This window comes from Phalacrocorax aristotelis, chromosome 4 (genome assembly GCF_949628215.1).
Source record: "Phalacrocorax aristotelis chromosome 4, bGulAri2.1, whole genome shotgun sequence".
Taxonomy (NCBI): domain Eukaryota; kingdom Metazoa; phylum Chordata; class Aves; order Suliformes; family Phalacrocoracidae; genus Phalacrocorax; species Phalacrocorax aristotelis.
The window spans coordinates 65,827,397-65,846,024 of NC_134279.1; the positions used below are offsets into that span (position 1 = coordinate 65,827,397).

Sequence of the window (18,628 nt, forward strand, 5' to 3'; positions counted from 1 at the left end):
ATGAGCCTAGCTTGAGCTTTTTGATAACCATCTCACAGGTACTGGAAGGCTGCTATTTTGTCCACCACAAGTCATCTTCCAGTGCGTTTTAGTTCAAGCAAATGCAATTCTAGCCATAGGCCCCCTAAAATAACAGAGGCCCTCAAAGATAACTTGAGAGATGATCGAAGTTAGGAGCTGTTCCAAGTAAATTATAAATTAGCTGTTCTCTTTAATTAGAAACAGCCTATCCCATTGGGTACATAGAGACTGAGAGTCCTCCAAAACTCTAAATACAAGGCACAGTCGCATTTTATTCTACCACCATTGCTTCAGGAAGCAAGATAGAAGGCTTCCAACTCACACAAAGTTAATGATAGCAGAAGTCATTATTTTTCATTCCTCCTTCAAAGTTAGCTGAGAGAAGTAAACACACTATATCTTAGAAATTGTACTCTTCAAAGGAGCACATCCACACCTACTGTTTGTCAGCAGAAGACACCACTATCACACCCATTTAAAAATATCATGCAACGTCTTTTCACTGAATCTCATTTGCAAAATATGCATAAACTTTAAAGCACACAAACATTTTTTCATTATATTTCAATTTTAAATTAAAGGACATGTCAGTAAACAAAGTGCTGGGTGTTCATGCAACAGCACTTTGTACTCACAATGACTGAGCCCACCAGGCTCCTCAAGTAGTTCCAACATGTTACATGGATATGCATCTGCTGGGAAGTCTAGTATCAGTGCAGCTTTATGAGCTCAGGAAACACAGAATCAAGCTACAAAATTATCCAAGTATCTTAAAACAGAAAGCAAGTGCACAGCACTCAAAACATCTCTATGAACTGGTTTAACCACTAAGTCCTAAAAACCTGATGCTAGATATATAAGGTCAGAATAATAGACATCAGAATAAGTGATGCCTATTTCCTCACCAGATAGCTGTATATAGAGCTTGACTTCGGCTTATGTCTGCAAGGAAAGAAAGCTTTATTACTTTTCTACAAAAAACATGTCACCATATCTGCCAGAGGCAGAGAACTGTGCATCTGTGCATCCACATCCAAAGCCACTATCTACTGAACTTCACAGAAAGCAATTGCCAGATGCGTTGAATGTGACTTGCATGGGCATGTTATCAAGTGAGATGAGGGCCCAAGAACTAAGAGCTAAGCAAAAGATTGTGCCAGTTTTTCCATTAAGAATCCTCTGCAAAGATCTTGTCTTTAGTCAAACTTCTCATAATCTCATTAAACCTAGCAATATCAAGTTCACTGACCACATGAATAAAAATTGGAATCTGAGAAGTTCAGGGGTGATCTTACAGCAGTTGGATACCTAAATCAAAATTTTCCCCAGGTCAAGAACCACTTAATCAGGGCTCCATTTTCCAGGCTAAATAGATAATCTTTCTTAGCTAGTCATTAAGTATCAAATACCAATTAGATATTTGGTTTAGTAAAAAAGTTTTCTGAAAGGCAGCAGGTCATAGAGGCTACTACAAACTCAATTTCTTACTTGTGAAAGCTGTGGTGAAACTTACTTTGTAAATTATAGTACTACATTGCACTAGTGTACACTACTTAAACCCTAACATATTTTCTGTCCTTCATTTTTCTTCTCGCATGGGGTTCATGTCAAGTCCAAAATTATCACATTCCTCCCCTACCCCAATCAATTCCCCATACATTATGCAGAACACTATTTTGCACAGAGAATCAGGAATCTATTCTCAATTTGCATCTTTTAAGAGGTTTTCCAATATAAGCAGAGATAGGACAAGCTCTTTGTTTAGTTGAGATTTTTCGGGGGTGGGGTTTGGTTGTGGTGGGGTTTTTTGGCTTTTGTTTGTTTGTTGGGGTTTTTTTTGTTGGTTGGTTTGGTTATGGTTTAGGGGTTTGGTTTTTTTTGCTAAGAAGAGAAAAATTAAGGCTGGGGTTTTTTTTCCTGGAAGCTTCTGTATTCCTTACTGTTTCAACAGAAAGGATATTTCTATAAATAGCCAGTCATTACTCTTATTAATTAAAAAACAAAGCAAGAGCTAGGAAACTACAGGCTGGGCAGCCTCACCTTGATGTCTGGAAAGGTGATAGAGCAAAACAGAAGCTATTTCTAGACACAGTAAGGACAAGATGATGACTTGGAGTAGTCAGCATGGATTTACAACTGGGAAAATCATGCCTGACCAGCTTGACAGCCTTCTACAATGAATAAGGAACATGGCAGATGAGGGGAAGGCAGTGGATGTTGATTATCTTTACTTCAGTAAAGCTCCTGACACAGTCTCTCGTCACAGTTGTACTCATACACAAACTGACAAAGTACAGGCTACAAAAGCAGATGGTGAGGTGGACTGAAAATTGTCTGAAGTGCCAACTTCAGAAGGGTTGTGATCAGTGGCAAAGTCTCGCTGGAGACTAGCCGCTGGTGGTGTACCCCTGGGGTCAGTACTGGAGACAGTACCATTCAATGTCTTCATCCACAACCTGGAAGATGGGACAGAGTGTACCCTCAGCCTGTTTGCAGATGATACAAAACTGGAAGGAATGACTGATGCACCAGGTGTGAGTGCTGCCAGTCAGAGGAACCTGGACAGGCTGCACAACTGGCCAAAAAGGAACCTGATAAAGCTCAACGAAAGGGAAATGCAAAGTCCTGCACCTGGGGAGGAATAACCCTGTGCACCAGCACACAGTGCAGAACAACCAGTTAGAAATCAGCTTTACAGAGAAAGGCCTAGGCTCCTGGTGAACAAGAAATTAAACTGGAGCCAGCAATGTGCCCTTGCAGCAAAGGCCAACAGCATCCTGGGCTGTATTCGGAAGCATTGCCAGTAGGTCAAGGCAGGTGATCCTTCCCCTCTGCTTAGCACTGGTGAGACATCTGGAGGGCTGTGCAAGTGCTGGACTCCCCACTACAGGATAGACATGGACATACTGGAGCAAGTCCAGAGAAGGGCCATGAAGATGATTACACAGACAGATTGAAACACCTGTTACAGCAGGAGCAGTTGAGAGAGCTGGAACTGTTTAGCCTGGGGAGGGGAAGGCTCAGAGGGATCTCAGTATGTATAAAAAAAGTGATACACTTCCTTCCCAAGTAAGGAAGACTGAGCCAGACTCTTCTCAAGGGTGCGCAGTGAAAGGACAAGAGGCAACGGGCACAAATCAAAATACAGCAAATTACATTTAAATGTAAGAAAAGTCTTTGACCGTGAGGGTGGTCAAACACTGGAACAGGTTGCCCAGAGAGGCTATATATTCTCCATCATCTGAGACATTCAAAACCCGACTGGAAACAGCCCTCAGCCACCTGCTCTGATCGACCTTGCGTTAATCAGTGGCGTGGGACTAGACAACCTACAGAGGCTGCTTCAAACCTCCACAGTCCTGTGAGGCTAATTCATTGGATTTTATTCCATAAAGTACACCACAAAGAAGGAAACAGAAGTTATAAAACCTCCATAATGTAATACAGGATCAAGTATCAGATGAAGCAAGGATGATCTTTGACAACACCTGGGATTACTTCCAAGAAAAAAAAAAAGGCAAAGAGAGATGGGAGGGGAAGTTGATCTATTAGATCAAATTTAGCTAGAGTTTGGACAGATTGTTGAGAAAGGCAAGAAGGGCCTGCAGACAGCCTATCTAGATAGGCTTGTAACTGTCTTTCTGGCACTGAATTACCACAGCAAGTCCTCACTCAAGTATTTTTCTGTAGCACCTGTATAGGCATCCTGCCAAACTGAAGTCAGAAAGGCTGGTGTGTCTTAAAGAAATTAAGGGAGACTTTGCCACATTGTATTTGATTATCGGTCTAGACTATTATTAAAGACAAGCCAGCACAATCCACTACATACTATGAAGGAAAATAAAACTTTTCTTCTGATGAAGTTTCAACCAGACTCTTCAGTAAATGAGGCAATATAACAGTATGAGTCACTGCAGTGGCAGCCATGCAGCCAGATCCCTCATACATATTGGAGTTTAACTGTAAAATTCCAGAGAGAACTGTGGCGCCTACAGTTAAAATAAGGAGTATCTTAGATGGTCTTTGAAATATGCTATACTAAAATGTAATGACAACTCAATTTTCACCTGTGGCTATCTAACATTAAATCTGGGGGTTTTAAAAAAAATATTGAACTGGCTGTGCAACAGAGAACTATGATTTTACACAGTAAAACTAAAATGTATAGCTTTAAGCTTAATGTCAGTGCTCTGTAACATCAGTTTAAAATAGGTTCCAAACACGAAACACTGTTTGAAACAAAAACTTTGACACAACAGTACTGTAGAATCAGATTTGGTTTCAACATTTTGAAACAGTGCAAATTACCCATTTCAGAGGAAGCAAGAAAGAAGAGCATCCAGCAAACAATGTCACAAAGGATGAGCACAAAACAGATGTGGGAAAAATAAACAGCCTTCCTGCCCTGGAATTTGTAAAAAGGTCTGCAAAGAGCAAACAGGACTTCTCACTGCAATTTGACTTCTAGACCCATAAAAGGAGTCCCATGAGAAAAGACACTCAGATGAATAAAATATACTAAAAATAAAGAACATTTACAATGCTTTTAAAACAACATCGCTCTTGGAGTTACAGTTTTATCAAACATTTTGTAGCATCCTGCAATCAAAATGTAGCTATAATCTGATTTTTAAAATTATATTAGAACACTGCATCTTTTTAAATACTGTCTTCAAAGACAGTCTTTGTCTATTTCTGATTTAACAGTCATTTTTAGAGAAGATATTTGAAGCTGCTTTGACAAAACTCTGCTAATACAGAACAATTACTGTAGTACTTTTTTCCAAACTATAAATACAGGTGCCCCAGTACAATACATGTAAGATGGTCTCACATTCCTTTGGTAAGCGATTAGCACCGCAGGCTTCATGGTCTCCTCCTTGTTCTAAGACGAGGAATGTGCTGTGCATTGCCCTTAAACTATGTAGGATTAGCAGAGAGAAGGATTTTTCACATCCGTGATTAACAAGGAATAACTGTTCACCCCCTTCAGGGCTGTTCAAAAACATATTCTCTACCTGAACTCATTATTCTTCCGCTACCTATCACACATGCATGAAGGTATTAACCCTTCAGATGCTCATATGTTCATACTGAAGCCCGACAGGTGATTAAGTATCAATGCTCTAAGGGGGAGAAAATCAAAACATCAAGCAGCTTTAAATAAAACAAGCACATGCATCAGTACCCCCGGCTGCAGACAGTGCAACCTAGACTTAGGTTAGACCGTACCCCAATAGTCAGAACTGTTCAGAACTGAAAAATTCTCATGCTTCAGCAATGAATTTGCACACCAAAATGAAGACCAGGATTCAGAGAGAAAAACTGGCAACTAACTTCTAGCTAAGATCTAAGAACTCATTCTAAGAGCTCAGCACATCCACACTATACAATAGAAGGTTTTACCACCAAAAAAAACCTGCTTTCATTGAGACAACATATCGTCAAGCACAAGATGAAACATTGTTCATTTATTGGCTGTTCTTTTAGCTATGATAGTGATGCAAATGATTCCTCAAACAGTAGCGGTGACTCCACTGCTAGCATAGCATTTTTCACCAGGGGTCCTAAAATTCCACATTAGCCTTTAAACCTCACAACTAAGCCTCTAATAATTGAAAAAAAAAAAATCAGATCTTGCTTCAGCTAAAACTGCAAAGCTGCATCATAAAAGTAGACAACATTTGGCATTTTTTCCAGAAGTCCCTGCTCCTGAACTTTGACCACGTAGCTCTGTAGAAGTGAAATCTGGGGTTTAACATTTCTTTTCTGCAACTGAAAGGGCTATATTCTATCAGAGATTCAAAACCCAGAAAGAAAAGGTTCAGAACAAAACTAATTATTCTGGGATTAATTTATTGATGCAGCTCATATTTAAAGAAACATAGTAAAGGCCGTTATTCCTCTTTTAAAAGTTACTATTTTCCTACTTGGAACTTACATTTTATGGATAGAGCAGGTCAAATAATTGGAATAAAACTGCAATCTCATGCCACACATCAATACATAATAAAATAAACTTATGTGCTAACTTTTTGATCTCTGGAAAGCATTTTTTAATCCCATCAGTCATACAGTAAATCTGCACCCTAAGAAAGAACATACACACTGTGTTAGTGTGGCCCTTTCCTAGACTAGATAAAAAGAGCAGTACTAGTTTATCTAGTCTACTTTGAAACAGCTGCTAATTCCCTTGATAATTGCCCAGGCCTGGTAGGCAGTACTGTCCAAGACAAGCTGTATTGGTTTTTATCCTAGATGGAACACTATTTCTTAGTCCGTCCTACTACGCATGCCTTTGTAAGGTGAGGTTCTTTGCAAAACACCATACATTGAGATCACGGTAACTCAGAAGTGAGTTTTGGTTTTATAATTTCAAAACCTGCTAATACAGCTTTATAGTTTACCGCATTTATCAGACTAGGTTAGAGCCCAAACAGGTAACTCTAAACAATACATGACATACAGCTAAAACCACTTTATTATACTGAATCCCACTTAATACCTTTGACAAGATTGTCTCCTATGTATCGAGGTTCTAATTAAGCCCCTGATGCAGAAGCTGTAAACACAGACGTTTCACATATACATTTAAATGCAGAGAAGAAATCCAAGTAGTACTTCAGTTTAAGTAAAAAAACATTTCCTTGAAACTATGTAGCCAAAATATACCACTCCTCCTGTGCTGCGACACATATGTAAGTTTCAAATTGTTTATCCACAACATGAGCAAAACTTTTAATTTTCAGTACTACTCAAACACTCATAAGTACACTCCTGAGTAAATGCTCTCTTCATCTTAAGTTTTAATAACTTGTTTTAATGCACTTGTGGAGATGGAGCCCCCATAAATAGCAAGTACAGACAATTCCTCAGTTTTAGAATTGTATTGTAAAAATTTAGAAAAATGCATGAACTGTAACAAAACATTCTTGAAATATATCTTTCTCCATCATTCAGCAATACATTGTAAGAAGCGTGAAAATACAACATAGACAGCTTTCCGTTTAAAAGCTATTTCAAGTACCAACTTGAAGTTCAACTCTTACAGCATTCTTTTCTTGCACTACAGATTTCAACTTACACCATGTAGCTCAAGGGGGCTGGTTTTTGGGGAGGTGGGGGGGCAGGGTGGGGAATATTCAGCTTAGATACTAAGTCAGAAGTTGCAGTTGTTCTAGAGCCCATGACAGTAACATTTTACCTCCACGCTAGTTTTTCGGCAGAAATCAGTTTCACGGGGTTGGGGGTTGTTTTTGTTTGTGGTTTTTTTTTCTGTTAGGTCATTGTGGTTTTCTTACGCCTGCAGAGAGAGCTCTTTAGAACTATTAAGACAATAAATGGACATTTTAGAAATAAATTGTTATTTCAAGTATCAGAAGTGTAAGGGCTTGGCCTGGCAACTTTTGAGGCCACACAAGTAACCTCTCTCACAAGAGTAATCAGTGGGACTACTCATGCAAACCAAGTTATTCACGTGGTAACTGTCTGCAGAATCAGACTCCAAATTAGCATTTTAGGGGCATACTGCTGCCTCAATGGATTATTCACAAAAACAGGAAGAAAAACGTGGGTAGTTTTCAAACAATTGCTGTAAGCTCTTCCTGTCCTGACAACTTTTGGATGTTTAGCATAGTGTTAGAATGATCATAGCTGGCATCTCAACTACTAGACACAGAAAACTTATTAGGAAAAATTATGATAAAAACAATGTTCCTATAAGCCAAAAAACATTTTTTCTTAAATGAAAAGGTAGCTGCTTTGCTAGGTAAACAAGCGAAGAGTATATTTAGCCCTCAAAATCTGACCACATTGTATTTCCAGAGTACAAAGAACTGTAAGGAAATTTTAGACTTAGGTAGCTTGTAATAGAACTGGTTCAACAGTCTATAGCAGCTGTCTTCAACCAAATTTTATATTTCCCTCCAGATGACAATAGCTTATAAAAATACTGGGATACTTTGAGCATTAGCTGCATCAACACAGAAGGTGGTGGTCTTCGAGATAAAAATTGACTACACTTTTTAAAAGTAACTTTTAAAGCTGTGCCTAATAACACCATCAGTTTTCAGAAAGTGAAGATTTTCAGTTTATCTTCATCTTGTTTCTTAAAAGACTATTTTAGACTACCATAAACATCACACCCAAGATGACAGCTTTATCAAGAAAGAAGAAACAAGTGTTTAATTCCACATTCTCATAAGCAATCATTTCAAAAGTTTGTCTCTCACAATAAGCAGTGGTCTCTGGAAACTCTCAAATGTTGTGGAAATTCTCCATACCTTCACCTTTTGTGCCTTCCTGTCATACAGCATACTGAAATCCACCAATAATACATTACTGTGGTCTAAGTAAGAGAGGTTCAGACAATGTAACAGGTCCCATCCCAATCCTTTCTTTATGGGACCTGCCATGTACTAAACAGCTACACTCTTTAGAGGCCCTACTCATAGGAACATGGGCTCATAATAGAGGTTACTAGCTGATATAGAAAGTCTTGCAGGTTTTAAACACAGGACAGCCATGATCGTAATTAATCCAAAAGTTTGACACTGCTTCAGGATATACACAAAGGTAGAAGCTGTCCCACTGACTGAAAAACAGACTGTACATATTGAAGTTCAATGAGGGTGTTTCAGCAGACAGAGCACCTGTACAACAGACCACGTGATTCAGCCATTCAAGATCCAGGCTGCAAAGAAAGCCATATTCATGGAAGACTTACTAGCTTGGGGGGTGCTGTAACAAATTGATTTGGACCAGAGCTAGTACCCCCTCAAGAGCTGAGCCTTCAGACAAGACTGCCGGAGATTATAACTAAGTGAACACTGTGGTATATATCCATTTGACTGAAGATTTCTTGGAGGAGTACCCAATTAAAAGGCTTATAGCAAAATCACCTTCAGCTTCACCAGGGTCTTTCCAGCAACTGAAGTTTCCACAAACATAAAGCCTAGCTGATTTCCATCATGTTTTCCCTCACAGTTCTTATGTAGTAGGCACTGCTATATGACCATTTATTGCTAACTGAACATTTTTACTTTAAAATTACAGCAGGGCTGCTGTAGTGACTATCACTTGTTACAGCAGTATTTATTGTGGTTTTGGTTTCTACTGCAGTTCTACAATTTCACTGCTGTGACACAAACTCCTGTTACGGAACATACTAGGTCTAAATAGCTTTGTGTACATACTACTACATGTACCTAGCGTACTAGAGATTTGTTGTTGCTTAATAAGCGATAAGGGGAAACATTTCTATCCACCTGAGAGAGGTATACATAAATTTAATCAAATCACATATTAACTAGTTCTCTTCTCAAGAGAAGGCTGAGAGTTTCTTCTCTCAGAGATTAATTTTGCAAAGTGCTTCAGGCCTTCAATTCCCACTTCCCTTAGAGGAAGTTGAGGCTATTCAGTGTTTTGCATGATCAGGCCTACAAATGAGTATTCATGACAAGTAAATCACTGATCAACCAATCAGTTCCTTGGAAATCAGGGTAACTCGTCTAAAAAGAAGTTTTGTAACTGAAATTCCAGTTCAAAAAACGAAAAAGCACCACTTCACCTAGAGATATGGATCCCCCACCCCCCCCGCCCCAAAGGGAAACTGTGAAAGTCTGTTCTTCACATTAAAGAAAGTACTGGACTACAGGAATCATTTTAAAATAATTCAGCCTGCATGCACTAGCACAAAATATTCCAACATAAGAAATTTTACATGTAAACAGTCTTATAAACCAAACTGACTTCACTTAAGTTGCAGTAAGATTCACTTATACCTTCCATTGGCATGCTAAAAGGACTGAGCTGGGTATTTTTTTGACAGTAGCATGGCACGTTACACTTACAATGGAAATGTGACATCCTACACTTACACATTAAAAATAAAAAAGCTATAAAGCTTTAAAGTGCTTGCTTTTTAATGTATAAAAGAAAATACTTGAAGGAAGTACCCACAAGTTTCCTGAGAAATTGTTTTGAATTTCAGAACCCCAAGGAGATGAATTGGCTGTCAGATAACAATGCGCCTTCATCAGATGGACTTGGCAGTTGTAAACAAGAGGAATTTTCTCAGCTTTTCCTCACAAATATGAAATATTTGCTCTTAGCCAACAGCTGGGGCGGTTTAAAGACATCCTGCATATATATTCAAATTACAAGTCACCCACACACCTAACACTGACTGAATTCCAGCAAATTAAAGAAACTGACAAGTACTGGAGCAGATACAAAATAATTCTGAATATAAAACAGAATCTAACTTTGTAGGTCTAAATAACTAAACTTTCAAACATCATAGTGTGTCTGCTGAGGGGGCAACAAAAATAACCCACAAAAGTAGCCACAATTATCAGAATTTCTCTTCAGAATGAGAACCTTGTATAACTGGAAAATACCTACTGTTTTCCAAAGATTTTCAGATTTCTCATGAGAGAATAAAAAAAGAAATTGCAAAATGTGAACACTATAGACAAGCAAGTTTTTACTAGTAAAGTTTTTTTTAGTATTACAATTCTGTACTTCAGAAATCCTACTATTACCTTGAAATTATGACATAAGTTAAAATAATTTTTTAAACACTTAACAAATCACATAGCAAGGTCTTGCTTCAAGATAATCAAGAAAAAGTATACTGTTTTAAAACTTAGCAAGTATTTAGTATCTTAGTGTCAAGCCACATTCACAGTGAAAGCATGGATCTTTTAATGTTTATTAATGTTCCATGTATATGTACTTTCTTTTGCAACATGAACTAACGCTGCTGTTTAATTTTTTAGCTAGACCCTATAAACCAGATTTAGGAATGTGTGTATATTATTCCAATATTCCCCTCAGCAGGAGAAGCTGTACTAAACCCCTATACTTCGTACAAAGTTTAAAACACATTGTAAAAAGCATTGCATTAAGTCTGGTTTAATAGGACTTTGAAAAAAAAAAAAAAGACTATGCATTTCTAAGAGCAATCAATCTCATTAAAATCTATTCAAAAAAGGTTGCACTATAGAATGACACTTTCAATTTTTAGGTCAAAAAGTTACTTCAGTTTATTTGAAAAAATGAGGTAATTATCTTCAAGTACATGATATTTCAACTATTATAGAAATATCATAATTGCACTGGTGGTTACTAAGTCCCTTGAATAGCTTTGTCTATATGACCGACCAAGCCATAACGGTTTATGTTTTTTTTTTTTTGTTTTAAACACACAGCAGCTGTGGACACAGAGCACAACTATAGTAGGACAAACAGAACATTTAGGCCAACGGTGCTTTTCAATGGAGTAAAGTAGGAATACTTTTATGAAGTTAAAGCAGCAACAAATGAAAAACTAAATGAGACCTCAGAGGTGTGCTTACAGAAAAGGTAATACAATGAAAGTGCAGCAACTAAGACGCCTGATAACGAAGACACTACTTTAAAGTTCTACATGAACATATACATTATTGGTGGTGTTCATAGACTTTCCTAGCTCCAGACTGAAACTATATCCAGCAATCAGCATCTTGCCTTCAACGAGTCAGAGGTTGAAAGTTGAACATTTTTAAAATGTTTTTATTAGAAGGAATACCGCAAAATAAGAAAGTACATACTGAAAATTAAGCAGCTATTATAAATCCTAAACCGGTTTGGGAATTACTCATTTTCTATGTCCTACTGCAACCAAGCAGGTGTTTGTACTTCAACTCCATCAGACAATACGCTCCCCTCCCCACAATACTCCATCTTTTTCTTTTAAAGTCCAAATCCAATTAATTTTTGAAAGCTAGCAGTTCATACTTTTTCTAAGCCTTTGTAAAATCTTTAACCATAAGAACGGGAGTAGAATTCAGCTACTGCTTTCATACCACATAACAAGACAACACTTTATAACTAGCAGTTACTTCCAATAAGACATTGTCTAAAACATCCAACATCTCCAAGACTAACATCTACCACTCTATGTCAGAGAACTGGCCAGATTACCTTAAAACACAACTAATTTGATAGAAAAAATTCTCATACATTTAGAATTAAAAATACTTACAGTCTCTCCAGTTCTTTTAAATCCTGGAATGCTCCTCTCTCGATAGTACTAATCTTGTTCTCCATGAGCTGCCTGAAATACAGAAATTTTTATATAAAAGTTTTAATAGCTCCGAGATAACTTGTTGAATCAACAGTAGTCATTTAAAGACGACCACATACTCATTAAAACAGTACAACAGTTATTCTAGAGTGACATCCACTTTAACCTTCCGGACCCCAGTCATCAACACTTTACATGGGCTCATATACCCAAAAGGGGAAAAATAACCCTCAGTAAAAGAAACAGGAATAGGTATTACATTTGCTCATTTACTTTAAGAGCCCCAAGCTAAAAAGTTGCACATATGCATGCATGCTGTGTGCACACGCACATACACCGTTGCTGTTCGGCAAGTTACAAGGCTACAATTGAACAGTATGAAGGCAATATTTGTCTCACACAAGAATAACAAAACAAAAACACTGAACTGTGGTGTTGGGAAAACACATCAGTGAGAGACTGTGCAGAGACTGTAATCATAACAATAGTTTGGTTTTGTGAAAAAATAAAAAATTACTACAACATGGTAGTCTGTTTCAGAGGGAAACAGAAAAGGATTTTAGATGACTACTCAAATTAAATAGCCTTAACAAATAAGCAAAGTAAATTCTGCAGTATTTTAAAGTTGGTATTAGTTATATTTTTTTCCCCTAAAACACAAAACCCCACAGAACTTTAAAAGCTTCATAATGCTTGAAACAAAAGCGTTTACAAAAAAAACCAAACCAAAGTATTCCTTACTCAAATTCACTGTTAAAATGTTTCCTTTCTGCCCTGGAACTGTACAAAAGCAATAACCACCACCTGGGACTTGCTTTTAAATTCAGTAAATAATGTTTTCATGATGAATTCCCTTACCCTTCAGGTTGAAAGTATCCGTTTTCAGTGTGAATTATGAATTTCCTAACCTTAAACCGAAGTCACTCCAACAGTTATTCAACCAATTTTAGCAACTCTTACTTATAAACTACATGCCAAATTAAATCCTCAAGTTCTCATAACCTTAAGGAGAGATTAAGAAATTTTAAACAAGTGATATTTAAGGCAATCACTTATTCGTATCAGCGTATAACACATGGGGGAGGGGCTGTAAGTTCAAATGCAGTAGCACAATAGGTAAAAAGTGATAACCCATCCAGCTTATAAACTGAAAGATAACTAGTTCAATGGTTTTTATAACAAACTGTAGCATCAGTCCTAAAAGGTATCAGTGACAGAAAGAGAAAACTTACAGAACTCGAAGGTGCCTTAGACCAGCAAAGTCGGTCTTGGTGATTCTTGTGATGTTATTTCCATTAAGATCCCTAAGAAGAATAATTTATAAGCAGCAAAATTAAAATCGTTTCAAATTGTTTTGTTTGTTTTCATGGACACAGCATTTTCAGAAATTAGGAGATGTAAATGAACCCAACAAACCATTCCCACAACTAACACTGGGAGTTCCTGATTTCCAAGTGACTGAACGAAGGTTTATCTTGAAAGCAGTAGTTTCAAACTTTGTAATAAGAGACCCTTACAAAGTGAGTTCTGCCTGCCATTATAAAGCTCACATTTATCTTTAACAACATAGAAGACTCAAAACCTGTCTCAACGTGGTTGTAACTGCATTTAGAAAACCACTAAAGCTACTATATATATATTACAGTATTTAACTGCTACGAAAACTAAATACGTGACTGAAATCAAGACAATTTTCACCATTTTTAAGCAAGTTCCAGTTTTCATAGTATTGCTACAAAGGCAAAATAGGGCTTAACTTCCTATAACAAACGTCAGCTTTCAAACAAGCATAAGGTTGTTGGAATGTACATGATGGGAAATGTGATTTTACCAAAACTAAACCCTTCACTTGCTGCACGGGAAGCTATACTGACTGCAGAAGGCAAAGCGTGTCCAGAAGCAACAGAAAACTATTTAGGCCCTAGCATTTCTGTTCCTACTTCAGCACTACTTTCTCTTCTGGAGTTATATACCCCTTTTTCATAACATTTTGGGATCAAGATATAAGCTTCTCTCAATTCCAATTGCTACAAATAAAAGCAGACTTGGCAATTCCTGAGGTAAGCCATTAGGAAGTGGTATGACATGGAGACTACCCTAACAATTACAGCTCATTCCCACTGTAGTTAGGAAAGGGAAAAAAAATTTCCAATTTTTTTTGGTGTTTATACCACATGCGGCCAAAACACCACTGTAAAGAAACCACACAAGTCTCAGCAGAAATGCGTCCCTGATACTCTTCCTGAGTGAAATTCATCACTCGAGACGTGCGCTCATATGCCAACACATAAATGACTTCGAAATAACGTGCTCACCTCTTCCACCCCTTAGTCCCTCCTGCACGGCGGCCCGATATGATAGATAACCGGCCGCATGCTTGCTCGCCCCCAGGGCTCGCGAAAACCCCAGCCGCAGGGTACAGAAAGGTCCCAAAAAGCGGACGGGTGAGAGGAGGGAGCACAGTTAGGGCACAGCTTGGTGCCGTGCGAGGGGGAAAGAGGCTAGGACACCCCAGCGTGCCCCCGCCCGAAGGCAGAGGCGTGCCCGCGCCGGGGCAGAGCCCCGCCGGGCTCCAGCTTGGCGCCGGGGCAGCGGGCGGGAGCGCGCCCCCGACCCGCGTCCCCGCGCGGAGCCACCGCGTCCCCCCGCGGAGCAGGGCCAACAGCGAGCGCTGCGCGCCCGCGGAGCTCCGCCGCCCGCCCCGGGGCCTGCCCGCGCCCGCGGAGCGCGGCGGGGCGCCGCGGCCCGGCTCTTCCCCAGCGCCTCGGGGAAAGCAAGCCGCAATGGCCAAGTTTGCCGGGAAATGGGCGCCGGCGGGGGGAGAGGCCGCTGCGCCGCCGCCGCCTCAGGGCGCCCCCCGGGCCGCGGAGCTGCCCGCCCGCCCTGCCCACCCCGCTCCCCGCCGCGGCGGGAACCCCGCTCCCTGCCGCGGCTTCCCGGGATGAAAGGCAGCGACCGGGAGCAGCGTCCACCTCTCCCGTGCCTCCGCGCATCGCCGTGAAACGGGCACCGCCAGCAGCCGGGAAAGGGAACGGACACCCCCCGACCCCCATAGGGCTTCGGGACCCCGCACCGGGCCGGCTCCGGGGGCCACCTCTGCCCCGCCGGCCGGCGGGAGCCCTGACGGACGCCGGGGGCCGAGGGGCGCTCGCCGCCGCCCCGGCCGGGTTACTTACAGCCTCTCGGTGTTGCGGGGGATGTTCCTCGGGACGCCGCGCAGCGCCAGCCCGTGACAGTCCACGGTGCTCCCCGAGCAGGAGCACTGCGCCGGGCACGGCTGCGGCGCCACCTCGCCCGCCATCGCCAGCAGCAGCCCCAGGGACAGGGCGAGCTTCCCCCAGCCGCACATCATCACCGCCCGCCGCCGCCCGGCCGGGGCCCGCCGGCCTCGGCCCCAGGGAGGCGCGGGGCGCGCCGCCCTCCTCCTCGCCGCGGGGAGCGCCCGGGCAACTTTCAGGGTGCGCAGAAAGCGAAGTCCTTTCTATCCAAAGCCGAGCCAAGAAAACAACCCCGGCAAAGTGAGGTGGGTGGCACCGATCCGCAGCTGAAGGCAACCTCGCTGGGAGGGGGGCCGGGCCCGGGCCCTCCCTCGCTAGCCCGTCGGGCGGCGGGGAGAGGCGGCACTCGGGTCTCGTCTTCACACGCTCCCTGCGCAGGCGAAGCAAACCCACGGGGCTCAGGGTACGGCGGAGTTGGACTGGCCTGTTATCTTCTTCCTCGCCCCTTTCAAAGCAGCGACTCCGCTCCGAGCCCCCGGCTGGAGGCCGCAGAGCCCCCGTCTCGAGCAGCGCGCTTCCTGCGCGGCCGTCCGCGCAGCGCAGCAGGCGCTCCCACGCGCGTCCCCCGCCGCGGGCCGCTCACAGCCCCACGGGGGGCGGCGGCGGGGCTGACACCGCGCACACACCGCCCTGCCAGAGGCGCCTCAGCAAATCATACCCCTCTCGCAGGCATTCATCAAACTGTTACACGGAAGGAGGAGGAGGGAGGGGGGAAAAAAAAAAAGTCAAACACACAAGATGATGTTGGGCTTGGCTTTCCACCCCCCGCGCCCCCTCCTGCTGTAAGCTCCCAAGCCAAGTTTAGCAGGAAAGGGCTGGTCCTGGAGCACGATAATAATAAGCAGCTCGAGAAGTGATTCGTTGCCCTGCTGGAAGGGAGTTCATCCACGACCTCCTTCTCCTCGGTGACAGATCACAGCTATAGATCCTCCTGTGATCCCGGGAGCACGGCGAGGCAGGCCAGGCAACAAGCGATGTGCGGCGAGAGTGGGAGGGCCGGGGGGTGCGTGATTCTGCTCCCCGCGGTCTCCCGGATACCGTGGCTTTGCTGCGGCAAAGGCACCTGATGGGAAAGGTAGGAACTGCTCAGTCTTTCCAGGTGGGGCCAGTTCAGCAGCTCCCGGGGTTGCTGCAGGGAAGGGAGCAACTTTCCTCCTCTCCCGGAGCCCGCCGAGGCACAGCGCCTCGGGAAGGGCTTGCGCCCCTTCCCCCGATCCCGCCGGTGCACCTGAGCTGTCGGTGCTGGTGCCGAACGACCCGGCCCGGCCCGCGGCTCCCGGCGGCGGCGCTCCTCCGGCGCGGAGGGAAACGGCGGGGGGGTGGGGGGAGGGAGGTGTGGAAGCGGGAGAAGGGAGGCGGCACGTCGGCTCCTTCCCTCGCACCCCGAGTCTCTCCGCTTGAACAATAGGATGGCACCGCCGCACGCAGGCCGGCTCTCCTCCCCGCTGCAAGGTGCCTGCCGCCGCCCGCGGAAAGTGCGCCGGGAGACCGGCTGCCCGCGGAAAGTGCTCCGGAAGAGCGGCCGCCCCGCCGCCGGCACCCCCCCCGAGACCCCCCCCTCCACGCCGCCGCCCGCCCCCCCCCGCCCGGCCCGGCGCGGCGCCCCTCGCCCCGCTCTCACGGAGCCGGGAGCGCCCCACGCGCCGCCCTATATAGAGGCGGCGGGGCCGCGCCTCCCCGGCCCCGCCCGCAGCGCCCCGCGCCGCGCTCACTGGCTGCGCCGCCGCCCGCCCCGCCCGGCCCCGGCCCGGCCCCGGCCCCGGGGGGCGGTGGGGGGGGGGGGGCGGCGAGCGGCGGCCGCAACAATGAATGAAAGTTGGGGGGAGCGGGGCGGGGGCGGGGGGCAGGTCCCCCCTGCGCCCCCCCCCGCCGCACGGAGTTGTTGCGCGGACTTTCTCACGCAGCCGTGGCCTGCGGGCGTCAAGCGCCCGGCGAGGGAGAAAGGAGGGGAGGGAGCGGGGCCGGGGTCCGCCGCGACCCTTGTGGGTGTTTTGCCCGGAGAGGGAACGGGGGGGCGGAGGGGGGGCTGCCTCACTTGTAAACATCTCGGGCGTCTCACCCCGGGTCGTGTTTTCTGCTTCGTGCAGCAGTCGCTACGGAGCGAGGAAGGATTTTCTTGGCGTTCTCTTCAGTTGCAGTTTCAGTGTGAAACACACCAGGATCTCTCATAAATTATTTTCGAAAATAAAATAAAATGGGCAAGCGTTATTCTATACGTTAAAATATGTTGAGTAGCAACATTAACACTGCTGTGCTCATTTAAAAACACTCTCCATTAACAGAAAAAAAAAATATTCTATATACATGCAATGTTCCTGATAAATTTTCCTGAAGTGTTGTTTATCGTCAGTGCATCTTCAGCATTCCTAGGAAAATACCTAATGCAGCGGGCTCTTAACTAAATTTTAACTGTTTTTGATTCTTGTTGCTTGCGAATTCAGTTCTGTGCGATTTATAACAGCTCTTCAGACCCCAGTAATAGGTGAAGGTGATTTGTCTTTCATAGATGGCAACCCCAGCAGGGGTGACTAAGCCTTCAGCAAGGTGTAGTTTGGAAATGCTCAAGGGAGCCCCTAGTTTCTTTCATATGGCTGGGTCCAGCTGAGTCTCTTCATCCCTGGGGTCTCCGCTGCACAATCCCCGCAAGAGGCTTACTGTCTCTTTTTGCCTGTTACCAAGAGGACACATTCTGTTCTCAGAAATGCTATTCGAGACCCGAGTTAATCTGCTGAAGTGGAAGCCAGCAAAGTTACTCCTGACTTCTCTTAGCATAGAATGTGAGCCATGAGCCAAAGTGAATATTGCTAACAATGTGTGTACCTACAAAAAACAGTTTCATTTTTCTTGATCCGTTTGTTTAAACAATGTCCTGTAAATATGATTGTTGTGCTGTTTTCAAATGCCGATAATGGCACCTTGGTTCTTACAAAGACGTAGAGATGCTCCAATTTTAGATTGATGCAGGAAGGAGAATTCAGTGACTGTAAGGGAAGACATCAGCTACTATGTATAAATGCTTTTCACTCTTTTCTCCTCTTTGATTGTTTTAGGTCTTTACAAAGGATTTAGAAAGGATTTGCAACATTTTAGCAAGCAACAGAAAAGAAAAAAAAACATAATCTAACATATTGCTTTCATGCCTCTACTAAAATCCTTTATCTTACAACACCAGGCAGAGAAAAACCAGAAAATACAAATGTTAACCATTCAGTATTTTTCATTATTTGTTCAAGTACCAGTGGTGTGCCTAGTGCTGCAG

At 43.5% G+C, this 18,628-nt stretch overlaps 1 protein-coding gene across 4 annotated transcripts in view; it reads right to left on the reverse strand.

The window, feature by feature from the left end:
• The window catches only part of SLIT2 (slit guidance ligand 2), a 277,299-nt gene extending 260,399 nt beyond the window's left edge, over nucleotides 1-16,900 (reverse strand). For all 4 annotated transcript variants that reach the window (XM_075091765.1, XM_075091766.1, XM_075091767.1 and 1 more), the window contains exons 1-3: nucleotides 15,268-16,900; nucleotides 13,324-13,395; nucleotides 12,050-12,121 (exon numbers count right to left, since the gene is read on the reverse strand). In XM_075091765.1, the coding sequence (XP_074947866.1) occupies nucleotides 12,050-12,121; nucleotides 13,324-13,395; nucleotides 15,268-15,443 (320 nt within the window). In that variant the 5' untranslated portion in view covers nucleotides 15,444-16,900. The remainder of the gene's footprint in view (nucleotides 1-12,049; nucleotides 12,122-13,323; nucleotides 13,396-15,267) is intronic.
• Between the last annotated feature and the right edge of the window lie 1,728 nt (nucleotides 16,901-18,628).